At 37.8% G+C, this 20,397-nt stretch overlaps 1 protein-coding gene across 1 annotated transcript in view; it reads right to left on the bottom strand.

Moving 5' to 3' along the window:
* DENND1B (DENN domain containing 1B) overlaps positions 1-20,397 on the bottom strand; it is a 156,195-nt gene that overhangs the window by 86,893 nt on the left and 48,905 nt on the right. The window contains exons 6-7 of the mRNA XM_033516452.1: positions 11,876-11,925; positions 3,741-3,860 (exon numbers count right to left, since the gene is read on the bottom strand). Coding sequence (XP_033372343.1) covers positions 3,741-3,860; positions 11,876-11,925 — 170 coding nt within the window. The remainder of the gene's footprint in view (positions 1-3,740; positions 3,861-11,875; positions 11,926-20,397) is intronic.

Raw genomic sequence — 20,397 nt, forward strand, 5'->3', positions numbered from 1 at the left:
GAAAAGTAAAAAAGTTTCAAGCATGGTCTAAACTGAAGAACTACAAAGCCTTACCTCATAAACCTGTCTTCCTTATTAGAGCATTTCATTTGGAAATGTAGGTGACAATTTTACAGTCATAAAATTAATGAAATCTAAGACTGAGCATTTTAATGATGCATTTTGTGTTCCTCTGCATATCTTAGGTCAACCCCAGAGTCCATCAAGAGTTTCAAATTATTTGTACTTTGCACTAAAACCATTCAGGTAATTCAAAATCAATTCAATGTAAACCCAGGAAGTATTATTTCCACTGCTAGAAGCAGTGACACTTAAAAACATAACCCAGAAGGATTAAGTCTACTATTATTCAAAAGCAGACATTTAAGTTTCTACTGTGCCACTTCAAACCTCAACTAGCAAAACTATTACCTAAAAATAGGAAAAGTAAAACCTGGAGAAAAAATCCAGTATAGGATATGAGCTCAACAAGGTATTTTACAATATGCCTATTGTGTATCTCTTGTATTACAGGGCTGAGTTAGCTCAACACTTTGTGGAGAGGGAGGAGGTGACAAAGCAGGATCCACACTGAGAGCTTCACAAAGCAGCCATGCAGCTTAATGAAAAGAGCTAAATTAAACAGAACTTGTAAGAGAGAATATTATTCTTGGAGAATAATCCAAGAGTTATCTTCTCATCTTACTATGGTTTAGCACTTTGAATTTGGCAACTGCAGTCAAGTTCTACACATTCATTCTAGACAATACCACAACTAAGTTCTTCAAATAAAAAAAGCCTGAGAAAGCTACCTTGAGAAATTTTTATTTCACTTTATAAATATACAGAGTATTTGAACAATACATTCTGATTTGGAATAATTTACACAATTCATATGCTTGTGTATATAAAATGCAAAAAAGAAATCTATAAAACTTATAGAGGAATTTTGTATGAACAAATATATTTTCTGTTTCAAACTATCCATTTTAAAGCAGGACAATGTGGCTGCAAATTCAGAGATAATTTCCTTTAGTGTTTCAGATGGAGAATGAATTATGGAGCGAAGTCCCATAAATCACAAGACTTTAATCTTACATGCAGCTTTGAGTTGCTGGTGTTAAACCTGAGGACGAGCAGCCTTTATTTCAGCTTTCAGTTAAGAATCTCATTCAGCAGCTGAAATTCTATCTCTTTAGAAGACCTGGCATAGGTTAGCATATGGCTTGGTACTATCCACAAAAGATATGCACAAGGGAAAATCTGTGCCCTGCTCCCCATTCATCAGCCTACCCAAATGTCTACAGTATTTCCTTTCAATCACTTTGACTGGCTTGTTCCTGCTCATCTTTAGAGATTTTTAGTTACATTTCAGTTATTTATGAAAATTCAACTAGATTTTCTATATTTTACTATCTTTAACTGTCTTTGTAAAAGCCTGAGTCAGGAATCTTATTATAATCCTCTTGTCCGAAGGGATACATCCATGCGGACATGGACAAGGCAGTTTGACATGGCATTTCTGTACACTTGCACCTGTGTGTTTATATAAAAGTCCATGGCTATTGTGCACACACCCCTGAAGAACAAGTAGTCTGAACTGCCCATACATCAGCCATCATGTGTATACACACAGCAAATATCATTTTATGTCATTTTGATACATGGACAAAAGCAACGTTGAACACACTCTTTATATATAAAGACAGCATTCGTTCGTTTTTTTAAAAAATTTGGTTAATTTAAGAACAATAAGCACAAGCAAAGGAGAGACAGATAAAATGCAGAGAAAGAGACACATAAAGTGAGAAAAAAATCTGCTTAGTGAGTCCTCTTTCACTTGGTCACTTCTAATGAATCCTGGAATTCCAAGCAAACCAGACTGGCTACTAGAACACAAGATTAAAATATTGATGCATTCTTTCCATCTGAGCTAAACACCACACAACACACACACACATTCTGGAGATAAGCAGACTACCCAGCTACGAGTACAATGCAATGAAGCTAGTCCTGTTACGCATTCAGCTGTGCACTGTAAATTTGAAATTGTCACAATAAAAGCAATAAAGGCAATGCTTTGGATATGGTTCAGTGAAAAATTATAGCTTGCCACCTTTCATTTTCCTACTCATTTCTACCAAGTAATAGACCATTGACTAATCTTTAGCTGATGCACATCCATGGGGAAATGTTAAAAGAAACACCCAGTTTACACCAGCTGAGAATTTACATCCTTTGCTTTGCAGCACCCCATACAGTACTTAAATGTACTTGAGCATGCATAACTGATTTAAATGTTGTTACAGCCACACAAACAATGCAAAACATTTTGTTTCTAGCTTAATGAGAAAAGAATATTAACTCAGAGAAAAGAGCTAAAAGCATACATGTACATTCTCACTCTGGGTTTTAACAAGTTATATTAAAAAAAATGAATCACTGAGAAAAGGGTTAAATGTTGCACATTCCAAAAGCCTAAGACTTATATCCTTCTGAAGTATTACTAAAGAAATATTTCAAAGATCCCAGAAAGTAAATTAATTTCCAGAATAAAATAGTTCCCTACTGCTACTTCCATTATATGGTAGTATTTTTTTTTCTTTGCAATATTTAGAGCAAACATTTCTTTTTAAATTACTTGCCAAAAAACATCCAGTGTACTGGCTCTCTACATTAGTTTGGCATCTGTTTAAAAGTTCATTAAAATCTTGATGTACTGTTTCCAATAACTTTAAGTACTCTACAAGTCTCTACATTGGCTGATCTTTTTTTCCCTCAGTGTTCATTTACTGATAATCCTTTTACAAGCTGATGTTAGGTTTTTCTCCCAAACTCACGTGGTCTATCCTAATGACGCTCTCCATGACTACAAGATTGCCATGTTGTCCAAATACCTGAAAAACTGCTTTTCTCCATATTATTCCTATCCTACTCTCAAAAATTCTCTCTTTCCCCTTTGCTGCCAATGCATTTGGCCCCTCCTCTCTTGCATTTGGAGATTCTCACTTTAAAAGCAATTTAAATTCAATTTTGTTCTTCCTATTTGCTGCTGAGCTTGGTATTTCCATTTCCTCTAAGGGGCTTGAAGGCTGCTAGGCTCTTAACTGAAGTTGCAAATTTGTCTTTTAATAAGATCACTCTGCCTTTAATTTAATTAAAATGGTTTTAGGACAACTAAGTAATTGAGGGTTTTTGTTACCAAAACAATTAAGAGAGAATAAAGAAAAAGCAGAGAGAGAAACATAGTATTTCTTTGGGGTCACTCTCCCCAACATCAGTGTCTCTTCTGCAACAAAACAGCGTGCTCTTACCTTGTGAATTCTCTGGATCTCATATTTCTTATACTAGATATAGTCTGGGAAAAGAACTTGGACGAGACACCCAAAAATCTCCTTTCCAAGGACAGGAATACAGAATAATGCACTTTATTGTTGAATTGACAGAGTGCTTGTCAAAGATCTGATTAGAAAGTAAAAATATCCACATAACAGTCCAAGCCTCTAAGGCTGGAATATATTGTTCTCTGCCTTTTAAGCAGAGATTTCATATTATTTAAATAAAATGATTTAGCTTCACAGAAGAATACCATCATATGGGGCTTGGGGCCACTTTTTATGTGAAAGCAATGGTAGCGCTGCCGTAGAAAAGCAATACCCTGATAGCAAAGTTAAACACATTAGCAGAGAATTTGTAAAAGATATTTTTTTCTTGTATTTGTTATATTCACTCATTAATTCAATTTTTATTTACCACCTTACCTTAGAATACAGAGGCAAACCTTGCCTCCTGACGTCAAACGGCAGAATCCAAACCTTTGCTTACTTTCAATGTCGGTGAGCACAAAGGTGAAATGCTGTCCTACTTGGTTTTGGGACACCCTGAAAAACCAGATACAGAGCATAAAACCATTAAATCACATGAAAGATGAGCATTTAAGTCATTGGTCTCAAGTATTTTCATGCTCAATCCTCACTATAATCCTCAACACAATTCTATTGTCTGCTGTTCTTTTCCAATTCTTACACGATTTTCTACAGCAGAATACCTAAGGACCTGCTAGTAATGACTAACACCTGCTATTTCTGGTTCAATCTTAGATGATCACACTGAAAATTAATTCCCAGAGAAGCTGAAAATCATTACAGATGTCAGTCTACCAGTGAGAGAGCACAAATTATTTTTTAATTTATCCCTTGTAATATGCGGCAGGGGCGGTTGTTGTGGTTTTTGTTGGGTTTTGCTGGTTTGTTTGGGTTTTTTTAAATCTGCAACAAAATTAATTATAGAAAATCAAATCTACCTCCTAGTGAAAAAAAAAGTAGCAGTTGATCAAAGGGAAAGAGAAGCGATGTAGGACACAGGGATTTTATACTGTTTTTAACACATGCGTGACAAAGGTTTAAAGATCAGCTAAGTGGTACCACTACCCTGCCTGTAGAGTCTCCCACTCTTTTCAAATTGCTTTAGACCCACACAAACACAAAATGACTAGAATGAACCAAAAGCTTGTGCTGAGCATACATTAGAAGATACACTTAGTCCAATATAATCACCCATAAATGATGAACTTTTTTGCATTAGGTAATTAAACCATTAAAAAAAGCACTTTCCTCAACTGCCTTCAACAACCTGGAACAATCTAATGTTCTCTTTAAACACTGTAAATACTCAATGGCTTGTTCTCAGTCCCTCCTTGCTCAGGTTCTGGGTAGCTGGGATGCTGTACACTGCACCTCGCACCAGAGAGCCATCAATAACCAGGCCTTACTGCTCCCCTGCCAACCTTGCAGTTTTCTCTGCCACATCTCTGCACTTTGCTCTTTCCTGCACAGAGTAGACTGCCATGAAATGTGGGGTGTGGTTTCAGCACCCCTGCACACCCTGGGACCAGGGGCTCCCACAGAAACCCAGCAGCAGCTGCTCAGTCAGAGCACTGGAAATGCTGTGAGCAGTAACCTCAGCTGCCTCTGTTACCACCCTCTCTCTGCTCCGCCACGTCCCACTCTGAGGCTTGGAGCTTCCAGCAGCCAGGCCTGGCTTCTCCTTACACCATGAAACACCCTGCCAGGGTCAGGCTGGAGGCTCTGCACACAGCCTCATTAACCCAAATGGTTTTTAATGAACTGAGTACATCTATGTCAGGCAAAATATTTGTACTCAGGGCCACTTTAAAAATGGTATTTAAATTCTGATATTTTCTATTAAAAATAGCCCAGCCAAGTTAGGAGTTCAGTGGGAAGGATTTCCGATGCCATCTCACCACCTCCCAGTCACAATCTTTCCTTTGCTTCTTTAAGAGAGGTAACTCCATGTTTTCACAGTCAGTGTAAGAGTGGCCCGGCTTGAAAACTGCTTCCCACACAGTATAGAAAGAGATGTAAGCAGCAAGTCACAGATTTTTAATATGAGAAACGCTCCAAGGCTACAACTCAATCTCCACAAGAACCCAAAAGTTTGCATTTTGTCCCATTTGTTTCAAGAGAACCGCTAACAGAAGCCAGTGACCAACCATACATCTGGACTACATTTTCTGTTCTGTTTAAAATACTGAATTAATTCTGGGTTATAATTTGAGATGTGGGGGCAGCAAGGATTCCTGTTTTTCTACTCCTCTTCAGCAGAATTAAAATTGACTATATGTAAGACTTACCATGAAAAACAATGATAATTGGGAATTTCAATCAATAGATGAACACAATATATAAATCAGACACATAAAACATTCCACAAGTGCTAGCATTACAGTTTTAACACATATATAGCATGTTCCATCATACAGACAAACACTGGCCAAGTGACTTGGGATTTGTCCCTCCCTGTTTCACTGCAGCACATTCAGGCTGTTTAGAAATCAAGTCTCCCCTCCAGAAGACCCTGCTGCTTGGACCACAGAATTGATTCCTTTCAAGTTTTTCTTAGCATGAAAATCAACACAGATAAAATGAAATTATTACCAGAATATTGTATCAGAATTCCCTCAACAAAATGTTATCCCAACTATTTACTGGAGCACAAGATAAAGTAGTCCAACTGCAAAGCCTTTTTGCAGAATGCTGGTCTAGTCAGCTGTTTGAAGAGAGCATGATCTGCTCACTTGCAAGGGGAGAGCAGGCACAAATCGTTGCTAACCAGTGCTGACATTCTCCTCACTCATTCCTCTACCTTGCTTTTGACTTACTTTCAACTTTTCCCTGTGTGCTTACTTTTAATGCTAGTTCAACAACAATAAATCACTAGTAATGAAGAATGTGTGTAAATACTTATTAACCCTGCAGACTACAATGGGCTCTTTCTACAGTTCACTATAGAATTAAATATAGGTTTTAAAATCTTCTATGTACCTACACAACACAGAAAAGACTCCTTAGTACCCATGGAGTACATAAAGAGTAATTTAAAAGATTTTTGTTTATATTGCAGCCATTGCTCAGGCCTCACTTTAAGGGAGCCTCGAGACTTGATTAATACAGGAATTGAATCTCTCCTTCAAACAAAAATCAGCATATCTAATCACTAAATTTATCCTTTGCTCTCCATATAAACTGTTCTTCTTCCAAATTATTTTGTTTAGGATAGAACAGATGTTTGAAATTTTTTTTTCTTCAAATTTTAGAAATTTTTGAAGAGTTTCAAAAAATTTACAACCTCATATGTTGGAATAGAGATTTCTGTTTTCTTTTAAAAGCCAGTCACGATGTCATTGTTACTTATAAAATATCACATACATGTCCTTGACCAATGTAAGTAATATACACAGTTCTGTCTGAAGCTTTGGTGGCTGCTACTTAAACCCGAAAGTTTCACATGTATTACAACCCCCAAACTGATAGGGAAAACCAAACCCATCAATTAGTCACCCGAATTTCCCCCAAATCAAAGAACAAAATAGAAACTCTTTCAAGCAGGAATTCGAAAAACAGGTAGCGGTACAAGCTGATGGAGAGACTGTGGAGACAGTAACACTAGGTTGGGCATCCTCTTCAGCTAATTGCTATCCCCTAATCTAAGCTTCAGGTACTATTTCTTTCACTTTCCAGGCCCTCTCCAGGATCCACAAGTCCACAGCTCAGGTTCCCTGTGTGGAAAGCTCCTCTATTCCACCAAGCTATCTGATTTGAGCTCTGCCTCCCAAAAAACCCAACCCTTTACAATTCTGGAAGAAAAAAGGAACAGGTGAAAAACTGGGGAAGATATGAAAATGGACAATGCCACCACCAAGTAAGAAAAGCCTCACAAAAGCACAGTTAGCTTATTAATGGGACTATATTTTCAAAAAAACCCAGAAACATTAAAAGAAACCACAACTACCGAGTAAAGAGTCTCACTGGGAGTATTTAAGTTGCAGAAGAAGCCTTTTTAAAAGCTCTCAGGGCCCTGACCATCACACTTGGCCAAGGATCTATGGAAGCACAGGGCAGCTCCCTTGTCATTCCCAGGTTCCCCCTCAGACAAGTGCACCTCTGCATCCACATGGAAACCAAAGAACCCCTGTTTGAAATCATTAGTTACACTCTTCACAGCGCACACTGCAGCCTGTCCTTTACACTTGTCTCACACATTCACTATTACACAAACATGTGCCATAATCCAGTGAGACACAAGATGCAAAGAACTCAGTTGTGTGCAACTGCTGCTACATTTCTGAGTTTGAAACCCCCCTTGCAAACTGACTGCAGTGCCTGAGGGGTACAAGAAATGCTACAGCTTATTTATCTTCACCCATACAGCTTGAAGTACTTTCTTGATGATTTACTTTTCATTCTCAATTATTTACTCTAATGGCAAATTTTTTGTGTATCTTATAACCACCTTTTCAACAAGATCTGAAAATCTGATGATTTCAAAGCATTGTTTTGCACTTTGCTTGATCATAACTGTGTTTCCCCACAGACTTTTACCACACATATCAATAGAAACACCATTAGCCAGGAACAGCACAATGACAGTGATGTCATTCCTGCTATCATTACTCACTCACCCTAAAAGATTATGAGTTAAATAACCAGCATGGTAATTCCCATACTCGAGTGACATTCTGCTGCTGAGGAGAAACCCTCTACAGCAGCAGCACCATTGATTATTCTCCAAAATCCTATACTTCCCAGTGACTGGGTGAGCACCAGGGGGAATTAATGAGAATCACTGTCTCCATGTTGATCCTATAGGCAGTTCCAAAAAGCATATCTAAAAGAGGGTTGTGTGCTTCACATTCAGCAGGAGGAATGCATCCTGAAAGGGAAAAGACCGAGGAATGAAAGAAGTAAGAGAAGTACTTATGGATGGAGAGAAATGGCAGAGATTCAAAGCACAGATAAAAATGAGGGGTCAAGCAGTGACGTAGCACAACTTCAGAGTGAAACTGAAATAGCTCCAAAAGGAACAAGAGAAGTTGCACCCTCACTAGTCATCACCCAGCTACATAACTGATGGATGTGGAGACTGAAGTATAAACTCTGCAAAGTTATACCTGAGTTCTGGGTTGAGAGGGAAAATACAAAAGACTGCTGGAGAAAGAAAAGTGAAGCAAACCATGCAGGATTTGCACTGAGAATTCAAGCAACAAGAGAGAACAAAATGGTGTTGCCTGAAGCATTAATATTACTTTAGCAAACATTAAAAGGAAATTAAAATCTCTGTCATCAAATGTAAAATCCTACTAGACTATATGAAAAGAAACTGAATACCAAAGAAAAGGGTCTTTCTTTGTAAATACATGCATGCAAACTGTAAGAATGTTATAAAGTTGTGCCATTATTAAATATAATTTATTCATAAAAAGAGACATAGGTTCTCAGAGCTCAAGAACTTCTGTGATGCAGTTAATTTCTTATTCCTTTCAAATAATATGTACACCATAACTAGCAGTAATGAAATTATGTGTTTGTTTTCAATAAAAAAGTATATATACAACTCAAAGTTTAAGTCATGGTCAAAGAATTTTTTTTTACACCTTTGTGCCTCTTTTGGCTTGACTTTCAGTTTCAATTTAATGGGAGTTACCTCTAGATTTTCAATTACCATTCACAGTATGTACCTTTGATAATTAGAGTGAGTAGTGTAAAGTTATTTGTAGCATCTGCATAAAGTATGTCTGGTGAGCAAACAGCATCGAATAGTGAGAACTAAATCTGGATCTCTATGATCGTTGCAGGATAGTGGATAAAAGAAAATCAAATATATGTGCTCATTTCTTTTCAGTTCATTAAGTAATGAATATAGGTAACTAGAAAGAAAATGGGTGACAATGATGTTAGTACTGGTGCTTTAACTTTCTCCATAATTTGAAGAACACAGATTTCCTACTTTATTTGGTTTTATTTAGCTAGATAACAGAATTAATATTCCATTATCTATAACTCTGCTGTGGATTAGAAACCCAGAAGTAATATATAGAATAGAATAATATTTTTTGTTTTAAGTGTCTTGGTCAGCAGAATCAGTGGAAGTTACTACTTTTACACTAGTAATTTCTAGCTCTTAACACACTCAGACAATGTTTGAAGTATTTTATATACATAAATAAATACATATATATATGCTATATAAGTATGTATATAAATATACATATATTACAGGTTGAGAAGCTATGCTCTCTGCAGTACAATATGCTTAATGAATGAAATAGATATTTTCTGTATCAGTTCAAATGTTTCTGTATAGAAATTGCCATTGAAACTGACTGTAAAATACTCAGGAGTATTAGGAGTACCATCTATCATGATCCTATATACAAGAGGAAAAACTATAAATATATATGTAATCATCAGATAAGGGAAAGCACATTTATGGCTAGAAAAACACTAAAATATTTGGAACATCTTAAATGTCCAGTGGGAAAAAAAGCCCTATAAAATGGAACTTCAGCAGTGTTTTTCTCAATCCTTTTCTTTACCACTTCAAATTTCAAAATAAAAATAATTCAACTGAGAAATCAGAATACAACAGCTGGTTTTGTTTAAAACAATTGGTAAATGTGTCCACACTATAGAAAACACTTGAGCTGAGCAGAAAATGGCAAATACATCACGCAGCTAGTAAGTTGTTCACACAAATAACTTGTCAGTAACATTCCCCACTTCCCTGAATGACCTTCCAGCATATCTGTCCTTTGCTCCACAATAGATCTGCCCCTCCTAGTCCGTGCTGCTACACTCCCATGATCCCACATTACCTTTGGTTCTCTCTCAGATGCCCCAGAACCAGTCTCCCAGCTCTGCAGGCAGCTACGAGTGCAGAGCCGGTTCTAAAGACATCACGGCACTGCCCGAGCAGTCTGCAGGCCAGACTGATCAGCTTCATTCCTCTCAGCAGAATCCCAGCTTCCAGGACCCTCCACTCCTGTCCAGCTGACAAATTTTATGAAATTTGTAGAAATTTTGTATCTTTGAGAACACTGCTAGACAATAAAGCATGAGGCCAACAGTCAAAAAGCAGATCTCTGGGGAAAGGGCAGGTGTGGTGCCAACAAACAAACAACAAACTTCCTTTAACTTTTTCCTTTTTGTCTCTTTTTTCTTTGTTTCTTACCCCTTCAGATAATCAGCTAAAATACATACTTAGCTATGCTATAAATTCAAGTATTCTCACAGCTTATTAAGTTCATCCTCTTCATACAAGTAGCTAAGTGCCTTCTAAATGGTTCAAGAGAACCATAGTTAAGGTAAGACAACTTATTTGAAAATAATTATTTGCTGCCACTGATTATCTTCTTACCACTGGATGGCAGCAACAGAACCTCACCTATTTCTGTTATTCTCAAATTTTGTTTCCATTATTCTTCTTCATTACTGATTTTAAACAGATTTCTGTACATATCTTAAGCACATTAAAGACTTTAATGCTTTAAAGCCAACACTGAGAACCATATTAGTTAAGTCATTAAAACAGCTTAAAGGCTAGTGAGCTTAACCAGCTCAAAACTCAAGCAATTTAATTAAATTCAGCTATAAAAGACTAAATAAGCCTAGTATAGTTCAGGGAAGTTGTGTTTATAAAGTTGTGTCTTTATTTTGCCAGTGTGTTTTGCTGCAAAGATTCTCTTCTTTCCTCTCTAGACACACCAGCTTTTCCTCTACCGACAGCAGATTCTTGCATCTGATAGATGCTTCTCATCTCCAACTCACCATCTACAACTGATGTACATGCTACTTTGAAATTGGCTCAGCCTGCACATTACCTGGGTGTATCTTTCATCAATTATGCAAATCAAGCTTTTAATTCAATCTTAGCCAATTTGGACAATATGGGCTTTCCAAACCGAATGAGTTCAATCTATTAAATAAATTACCATTTATCATTTTGACAAGCCCAAATAAATATTTTCATTAATAAAAACATTTTATATCAACAGTTTAAATGACTGGAAGCATTACATGGAAGCCAGACTATAACTGGTATCAGAAAGGTAAGGGCTAATTAATTATAAATAACAGTCTTGATTCTTCTCTGAGAAAAATCAATTGCATATTCAGCTAATTCCATGTAATTAAAGTCCTAATTTTTTAGAACCCAAACAACATGTTTTCTGTACTGCTTGGTGAGTTTTTACATCCTGGTGCACCATAACATTTTTAATGAAGCTTGCTGCTTGAAGGAAACTGTGTTATATCCTTATACTAACACAGATGGTGTTCACAATTACAATGGACAAAACTAGGAGCTGAAATATATCTCTGGATAGAGATATTCCTAAAATTCTAGGATTACATTTTGCTGTGATAGTTTCCTACTAGTGACTTCATACTTACTTGAACAAAGGGCAAGTTTTCTTATCTGCAGGTGCAAGTTTAGGGAGTACATTACATTTGCCTTTTCTTTAAATCCTTGCTTGTAATTATGCTAAAAATAGTTTTCTATGTGATATTTTAAAATAAATGATAACTGTAGCACATACCTTTCAATGTCAAAAGGAAAGCAGAACTTTGGAACGCTGTTCAGCACTTCCTGAAAACACAAGCAAAAGAAATGAAATTAAGGGTTTTTTGAAAAGGCTTTTGGAAGGTTTGCTTTTTTTAAAAAAATGGCCAAAAATACTTGTAACAAATAATAAGTTCATGGAATATATGATTACAAAAAATACAGCACACGTTCCTGGACTGAAATAATTGATTATTAAAAAGGAATTAGGTTTGTGCTTTGGCAGATTGCAAAGACAATGCCACAGAAGCCCCAGGAGGGAAAGGCCTGGCCTGAAGGGTATTAACACCCTTCACATCCCCGCTGGGATTCCCTTCAACAAGGCCATATGGATTTTACAAGAAGCACCACACCATATGGGTAAGCCACGTCTGCTGCTACTTGTACCACAGACTAGCCACAGGGACTTCTGACAGATCCTGGCTCAAAAATACAAATGTTGTTTCAATTAAAATTCAGGCAGAGAAAAGGGAATGAAGTTGGCAGCAGAATGAATTAAAGAGAGGTATAACAACTCTATACATGTTCCATAGTCAAATGCTGAAAATGATGGAAATCGTCTACTGGTCCAAAGCAGAAATTTATATGATTAACCCTCTGGGCTTCACAAGCAAGCTTTGCTATTAATAAAGGGGGGCAGGGGAGGGGGGCGGGCAAAATCCACCAGATCTACATGCATACCACAGTATGAAAGGATAACGTCTCTCTTTCGTGCAGAATTTTATTTAAGAAGCTGTTTAGTGGCAAATAAAATGTGTTAATGAAAATATAAAATTGCTCTCAAACTAGTCAATGTTTTTCTTTAAAAAAAAAAAGTGAATTACCAGATCATTCAGCAGCAAATATTAAACAATGGCTTTACAAGATCCTAGAAAATAGGTTTTATTTCCCTGTTCCCAACTGGGAAAACAAACCCCCTGCGAAATGCTTCAGCAAGAAGAGACAGTTGACACCAATGCAGTTGGTCAAAGCTGCAGAATTTGTTTTTGGAACAGCCCCACAGACCTGTATTTCTGTATACACGAGCTGGCCCACAAGGTTTGCTTTCAGAAATGAGCACATTGATTACAAATTTTCAGGGCTGCACATGAGGGTCCAAGAAGCTGATTTAAAGTGTTAGCACTGTCTAGCCTGAACACCCTGTTTACTGCATGCTGGACTATCAACTCCCTTTAGGGGAAATTGTGTATTTAAATTCCTACACACTACAGTGACTATTTACTTCAAACATTCACAGGTCTCAGTGGATAGTGTAAAATATTGAGAGCCCACACAAATTAATCAGCAAGAGAGGAACAGTTCAGAAGAAAGCCTGTGACCACAAGATGTGTATGCTAGCTGCAGCATTTTAAGGCCTATGCCTCAGTAAATCTCCATGTGATACAAAATCAGGAAGTCAATGTTTTTAGAATTTTCAAGTCATACAAGAGATTTCAATAAATCTTTACAACTTTTACTTTATTAGCACAGTGTATGGAAGCCACAGATGTGTTTTGGGAAAGGTTATTAACTCCACTAAGAACAACAGCAGTATGTAGAATACTCTTCAAAAGGAACTGCTCTAGCACCATCCTGCCTGCTCTGAGTGCCCACTGTAGAAGAGTGAAAAGCAAAATATAAACAGGGCAGGTAAGCATTTGACTCCTGCAGTCAGGAACAAGCACACACAATGCTAGTAGTAGCAACAATAAACTCTAATAAAAGAGAGCAAACAGAACTAGCTAATCAAAACTTCCAACTCAGAAATTTCCCAAGCATTTCCAAGTAGTCTCTCACTTCGGTCTCATAAAGTTTGTTTTTCCTGTTCAAAAGAAATAGTATTTTATTCTTTTTCTAAATCTGTACCTATTGTCACACCACAGGAAGTGATTTTTCTCCTCACTAACAAGAATTTTAATTGCTGCCTGGTTAGCCTAGCACTGACTCAGAATTGGGTATGGAAATGTATTCATTTATGTTCCCCATTGTATTCTCTCAGAATAAATTATCACGCAAGGAAAAGAAAACAAAAACAAAAAAACCCCAAAGGTATTAGCTCAATATTTTGACTAAACAACCTGAAAATGAGGGTGTGTTTCGAAGCATTGCCCAGGCCGAGCGACAGGCCGGGGCTACCCCAGCGCCTGCCAGCCCTCCCCAGGCCAGACACGTGCACACAACTTCTGCGGAGCAGCCTCCGCTCGCTTCCCAACTGGCAGGAGCATCCCTCGGGGGACAAGTCTTTAAACCTCCGCACTCTTTAAAATTCAACCAGCCAGCAGGTCTATAGACTGGTGTATAAACAGTATAGACACACACACACACACACAAAAATCCTCTCTCGGCTTATGTCAGTGACAAAGCAGCTCAGCAGTTGACTGCTTCTCCCCTGACAGTGTAAGCCGGGTTTACACAGATCAATAGATGGAAGTCCTACCTAGCTTCCAGGGCTCAGTTTTCTCCCTTAATTATAGGTGCTATTCAGATTTTTAAAATGCAAGAAAACAAGATGCCCCCAAGATGCTCCTAGATGAATTTAAAATGCAAATGGTATTTATATAGACATTCACAATTGTGTACCTATTTGTACATACAAACAATTACAGAAATCATACAAACTTGCAGCAATCTCTATTGGATAAAATTGGAGCTATGTCTCCTAACGGCTCATCATTTTCAAGATTCCCTAACCAGCCATGACTTCTTCCTGAGTCAACATACACTCTCATAAAAAGAATAAAGTTATTTGTTGTCTTTTATATTCATGATTTGATAAAATTATGTATTTGTTTCTGAAGGCAAAAGATTGTACAGGTCTTCAGAAAGCAAAACCGTTTGATTCACATGTCCCATGATTATTTCCTCCCCTAGCTCTCACAGTATTAGTGCTTTCAGAAATGGTCCTTGTGTTATAAACAAAGTGTATACAGGGGGAAGATGATAATGTGTAGAAGAAAAAAAATAAAACCCCACCCAAGTAAAGGATTATCTATTTGCTTTTCAACACTGACTTAAACATCTACAGGTGCATCCAAATTGTGTTTAATTGCTAAGTTAAAGGATAACTATCCCATTCCTCCTAAAAACTCAAAGAGAAAGAAGAAAATCATAAAATTTATATAATGTGAACTGTGACATTATGCTACCCCTGAAAAAAGCTTAAACAAAGACAGAAATGGTATTTACAAAAATATTTCCCTTATACCTACAGCACAGCAGCAGAACCCTGCACTCTCACAGGCTCAAGGTGCAATGGTTTATTTATTCTCTCTCATCAGTTGCGTTGTCCAACTCCAGCCTGGCCTGGTCATGCTCACTGGCTCTACAGTGGGAGGATATTACAGAAGCCTGAAAGTAAGAATTATTTAGCATTCCTTGCTTGTTTTGGCACCCACTCAGCTAATTCTGTGTATCAGCATTTTATAAAGCAACACAAACAGTGATAGAAAATGCTCTGAATTTATACATGCCAGCTTTGTGAATAAAAAAGGTCCTGATAACTTTGTACTCTGGAAAGAAACACGGTCAGTAGTTAACTTCCAGCAGTTTTGCCTTTGGGTATTTCAGATATTCCTCTAGGTCTAAAGACAAATTATGAAAAATTCCCTGAAATTGTTTTACATAAAAATTAATACCTAAAACAATTACTAATTGGCTTGCTAGTGATATCTATGGGGCAATCCCACAAAAGTCCTGCACACATCATATCATTTGCAGTGTGACACCACAGGATGGGTGTAACACAACTGTGTGACGTGGAAGCCTCAGTGCCACGTGGGTGGCAAAACACAGAGCTGCAGATGTGCCCTCTAAGCTCCACCTGCTGCAACACTTCTATTTGCAGAAGATAGAAAATTTACACAATAACAGCTCCCTAAAAATAAACCTGCTCTTTTCAACTAACAATTTTCAAACTAACTTGTGGATAGTGGTGATTTCTTCAACAGCTCTTTCTATCCCAATAGAGCTGCCATGTAAAACTTCATACATCCCTGACAAACACGCAAAGAGGAAGATGATTCTGGACCATGTAGCAGAAGTTGTCACTAATGGATACAAGCAAGATTCAATTTCCACTGAACTGAGCTACCTGTGTATTTCTACAACTGCAGATTGTTTTTACCCACAGAACAAATTCCACTCCACTGCTGAGAACAATTTTTGATCCTCATTTAGTTGCCTAACATGTAAACCACAACTGGCAAGGCCCTACAGCCTAATGACTGACATTCAGAGGAATCAGGTTGCTCATAATGCTTAAGCAGAGAGCTTTAAGAGTACTTGCTCTCTAAAAGGTGTTTGCATCTTTCAAAAGCTTATTCACAGAAATATTCATTGCCTAAAATGAATGAGGAGCTGAATACCTGCAAAGGAGGATGAGATCACTTACAGTATTTCAGTTAGATTTAATTTCTCTTGTTCCTGCTTCCTGTCTCCTCCACCTGGCCATCATTCAGTTACACACCTCAGGAAAAGATGCCAGACAGGCAGCTCAAGCTTTTTAGTAGCTTAGTCTAGTGGCTTTGTGCTCTACATAGCAACAAGGGCACAGGTAAGGGCACAGACAGATGAGGCAGCAGGACAGGAAGACTTTAAACAATAAGGTAATGGGATGAGCTTGAGATCTTAGAGAACCAAAATCATATCAATGAGTAACTCTCATAAAGGCAGCAGTGGAGGCCCGAAGGTCAGCCGTACCTGTGACTGAACTTGATTGTTGCAGCATCACTTAGAACAAACAGCATGTTAAATACACACAAAAATAAATTAAAAAAGCTTAAGAACTGGAACAGTGAAGGACCAGGGTACGGTACACTCCAACTAGATATATGCTACCTGATGCTCTTGCCCTGTAGAGCAGAAAAAGGCTGATGTTCCTGGCAGCACACTTTTTACTGCCATCACAGAAGCTTTCAAAGACAGTTTACAAGAAGGAAAGCCAATCCTGCCTGATGAATCTCACTGTCCTACAAGACTGAGGAATAAGACTTTCTAAACAACCACAGAGCAAGTTTTAAAATTCAGAGATTTTACTAAATTATAAATTCTTGTTGTCTCTATTTGCTTAATTGCTCCTGAATCTCATCATATAAGCAGACAAAAATGAACCCTATTTAAGACAGTTGTGTCCAGTGCAGCATACAGACAATCAATTAAAGTAACAAGCTCAGTTACAAAAGCAGAATAAAACCAACATGAAGCTCAGCACAGGTTAATTTTCCTGCTTAAAGAAAAAACCCTTCAAATTTCCTGGAACTCATAATAAAAACGGAAAAATTGACAAGGCTCTTCTTCGCAAAGGAAGTTCCCCTTAGAATATGTTTAGATTCAAGTGTTACCATCTACCTCTACTACTGGCAAGGCAAACAAAAACCAGATAAATATTACTTCACCACACATCTCTAGCATGCATGTAATATTAGTATTCCATGCAGCAAAAAATAGGTTTCTTTCAGTTCTCTGACTCATGTCAGGGAGATCATCATTCCCTAGGCAGTATCAGAGTTAGGAAAAACAGGAAATATGCCCTTCCATCTCCACTCTTGAGATTACTATGTGAGCAATATTTAACTTTTAAGGTGGTATTTACTACCTTTAAGAAAATTAATTACATTTTGCAGAAAAGAAAAAAAAAAAAAGGCACCAGCGTATGGCACACAACTTTCTGTCACCATGCAACAGGGAAAAAGTGGCTTTTTATTAATAAATAACTTCCATGTCTCTAACACTATCTGGTAAATCAAAAGAGAAGTTCTCTCAACTAGAATTACAGGAGATATCATTTTCTAAATCCAAATATGTAACTGTCTGAAGGCCACATAAAAATCCCCAAGTCATACTGCACAGATAAGGGGCAGCAATATTTGTTTCACTCAAGACCTCTTCAGATCTCCCCCTGCTTACAAAAGCAGCTAAGATGCAACTCTGGCATCAGTGCTGAGAATCTCCTGCACATCCTAGTCAGATGTCGTTTTCTCCACTGGTGAAAAAATAATTACTGTAAAAGACATCGCAAATTGAAAAACTGATCCATAATTATTCATTTTACCTGTTATTTTTCTCATTCTACCTCTGAATATTCTGATAGCAAGGGAGAGAACTGAGCCTATTTGCAATAAACCCAACTCTACCTATTCAATATATTGCTTTAAAATGAAGATTGCAGTCTCAGAAATGTCTGCAAAACGGTATCAAAGAATATAATGAGTAGAATGTAGTTGACACTGGTCAAAAGGGTCCTATTTGCAAGATTTCCTTCTCAGCCACCAAGAAAGGCTGTTTACAAAAGGAAAATGAACTATAAAAGAACACTACAGATAATGAATATCTGCATTTGCATGCAAATGAAATATACTGAAAAAAATATAGGATTTCAAGCATGATAAACTCTACTCCAGATGCAACTTGATACATTTCAAATTGATTTTAATTCCAAGCATATTTTGTTCCAAATCTATTCCAAATATTTTTCCCCCTCACTAAGTACTGCATTAGTTAGTTAAAAGGCAAGTCCAGAAACAGTGTCTGTAAATAGCAGGATGCCATTCCTTGGCTACAAAGCTTTTAGTGAACAACTGGCCTGCCTAGTAAATACCCAGTACTGGTGTACACAGAAAAGTCAGCACAAGCTCTGCAGACTGCCTCTGCTTAGGCTGAGCAGTGAAACTGTCTTGCAGCACCAGATGATGCTCTTCCAGAATCACAACTTCCCACTGGTAATTTCATAAAATGACTGCACAGCATAGGCCATGAAGAAATCCTGATTTCACTGGCAATTCAGAAACTCAGAAGTAGCCAGGAAATTGAGCATCATGCAAATAAGGAACAACTTGAGTGCCACACTGAGAGAAAGCATCTGTAGCAGAGAGTGATTTATGCAGATAAACAAGGTGAGACAGTCCAAGAGCCAAAACCTTGTCTGGGCTCATCCAAGTCTAAACATGCAGCCCTGTGGGACAATGCTGGCTCCCATGGCTGGGTCAGCAGCAGGGGAAGTACCTTGTACAGGGTACTGAAACTGATGACATGTGAGGGCTGAGTTTCCTGGGCGACAAGAATCTACAGCGAAAAGAAAAGGAATCGAGAAAGGAAATCAGCTTCTAAGGAACCTGCTGGGTTTATAATTCTTTAAATGGAATTATTTGTGATATTTTTATAAAGGAAACACTTATTTCTTGTATTACACTCAGCGGAGTTTACATTCTAAGCTTCATCATAATGCAGCTCAGTAAGAACTGCTTGCAGTAATAGTTTTTCAGTACTAAATTGAGATATTATCAAGTGTATTGAAAAACGGAAGGAAGATGATTCAACTCAAGATGAAAGACCAAAGAAGGAAAGGGAAGAAGCAAACAAGCATAAATTTAAAGTGTTAACTTGTCCCTAGTGCTACCCGATGCAGACAGATGATTATCCCCAAAAATAAAGCATAGTGGACATACAACTGAGTGTCTTTTTCCCAAGAAGATATGCAATGTACACTCACTTTACCTATGGCTGAGCCTGTCCAGACCTTCTGGCTCCCTGCTCAAAGCCTCTGGCAGCTTTATTACTAGCAATTACTCTGCAACAATTACAGGCTGGTGTTGCTGCATGTGAGCATCAGTCAGCAACCTCAGCACTCAGTCAATCAGCTTAGCTTCAACCTCTGATACAGCATAAGCCAACTCTGAACAGCTAAGAAAAGAGGGAGGCAGCTTTCACCAGCAAGCCAGGCAGCAGAAGCAGCTACAGCTAAGATTTTAAACTCCTTCACTTCTATCAGAAGAACAAAACTGCCCATGCTCAGGGAAGACACTCATAAATATAAACCTAGCATTCATGGCACTGAAAAATTAGCAGAAATCCTGTTCCTAAAGTAGGATTTCTCTATCAACTGAAAGAAGTCTTCCCTCTTCCAAAATTCAGCTTAAAATTCAAGAATGGGTGCACGTGTTCACTGACCCAGTAAATTTTCTCTAATCATTGTCATTAGTGTCTAGTGAAGGATAAAGTGCAGAGGTAAGTATGCACTGTACCCTCAGAGACAGAGTTCTGGCATGAGATGATTTCTCATGTGTGGATCTTTCATTATCAAGTGTACATTTATTAATGACTGGACACAGAAATAGACACACAAAAGCCAGAAACTCAATACCTCTGCTTAGGGGAGAAGCAAGTAGAGTCTACCAGCCAGGTAGTTCACAATGCCTTGAAAACTTACAGAAAAGTAATGAGCACCATAAATAGTTATATTCTGATGGATTAACATATTTCCCTCCCTGATCACCTGCCTGGAACTGTTTTACCTTCCCTTATTCCTGGTCCAAGATCCCAAACAAGTAGCCTGGATCTCTCCAGCTCCAGCCCACTAATCACCCTTGCATTGTTCTTGCTCTCCTGTTCCTGATTTTAGTCCCATCAAGTCTTTGCCTGGTTCCTTGATTTCATCACATGTGGATTCCGCACTTTGATCCCAAACCATTTCCCAACATAGGCAATATGTAAAAGAGTATTTTTTTTACAAAATATCAGCAAATT

Source organism: Parus major, chromosome 8, assembly GCF_001522545.3.
Source record: "Parus major isolate Abel chromosome 8, Parus_major1.1, whole genome shotgun sequence".
Classification (NCBI taxonomy): domain Eukaryota; kingdom Metazoa; phylum Chordata; class Aves; order Passeriformes; family Paridae; genus Parus; species Parus major.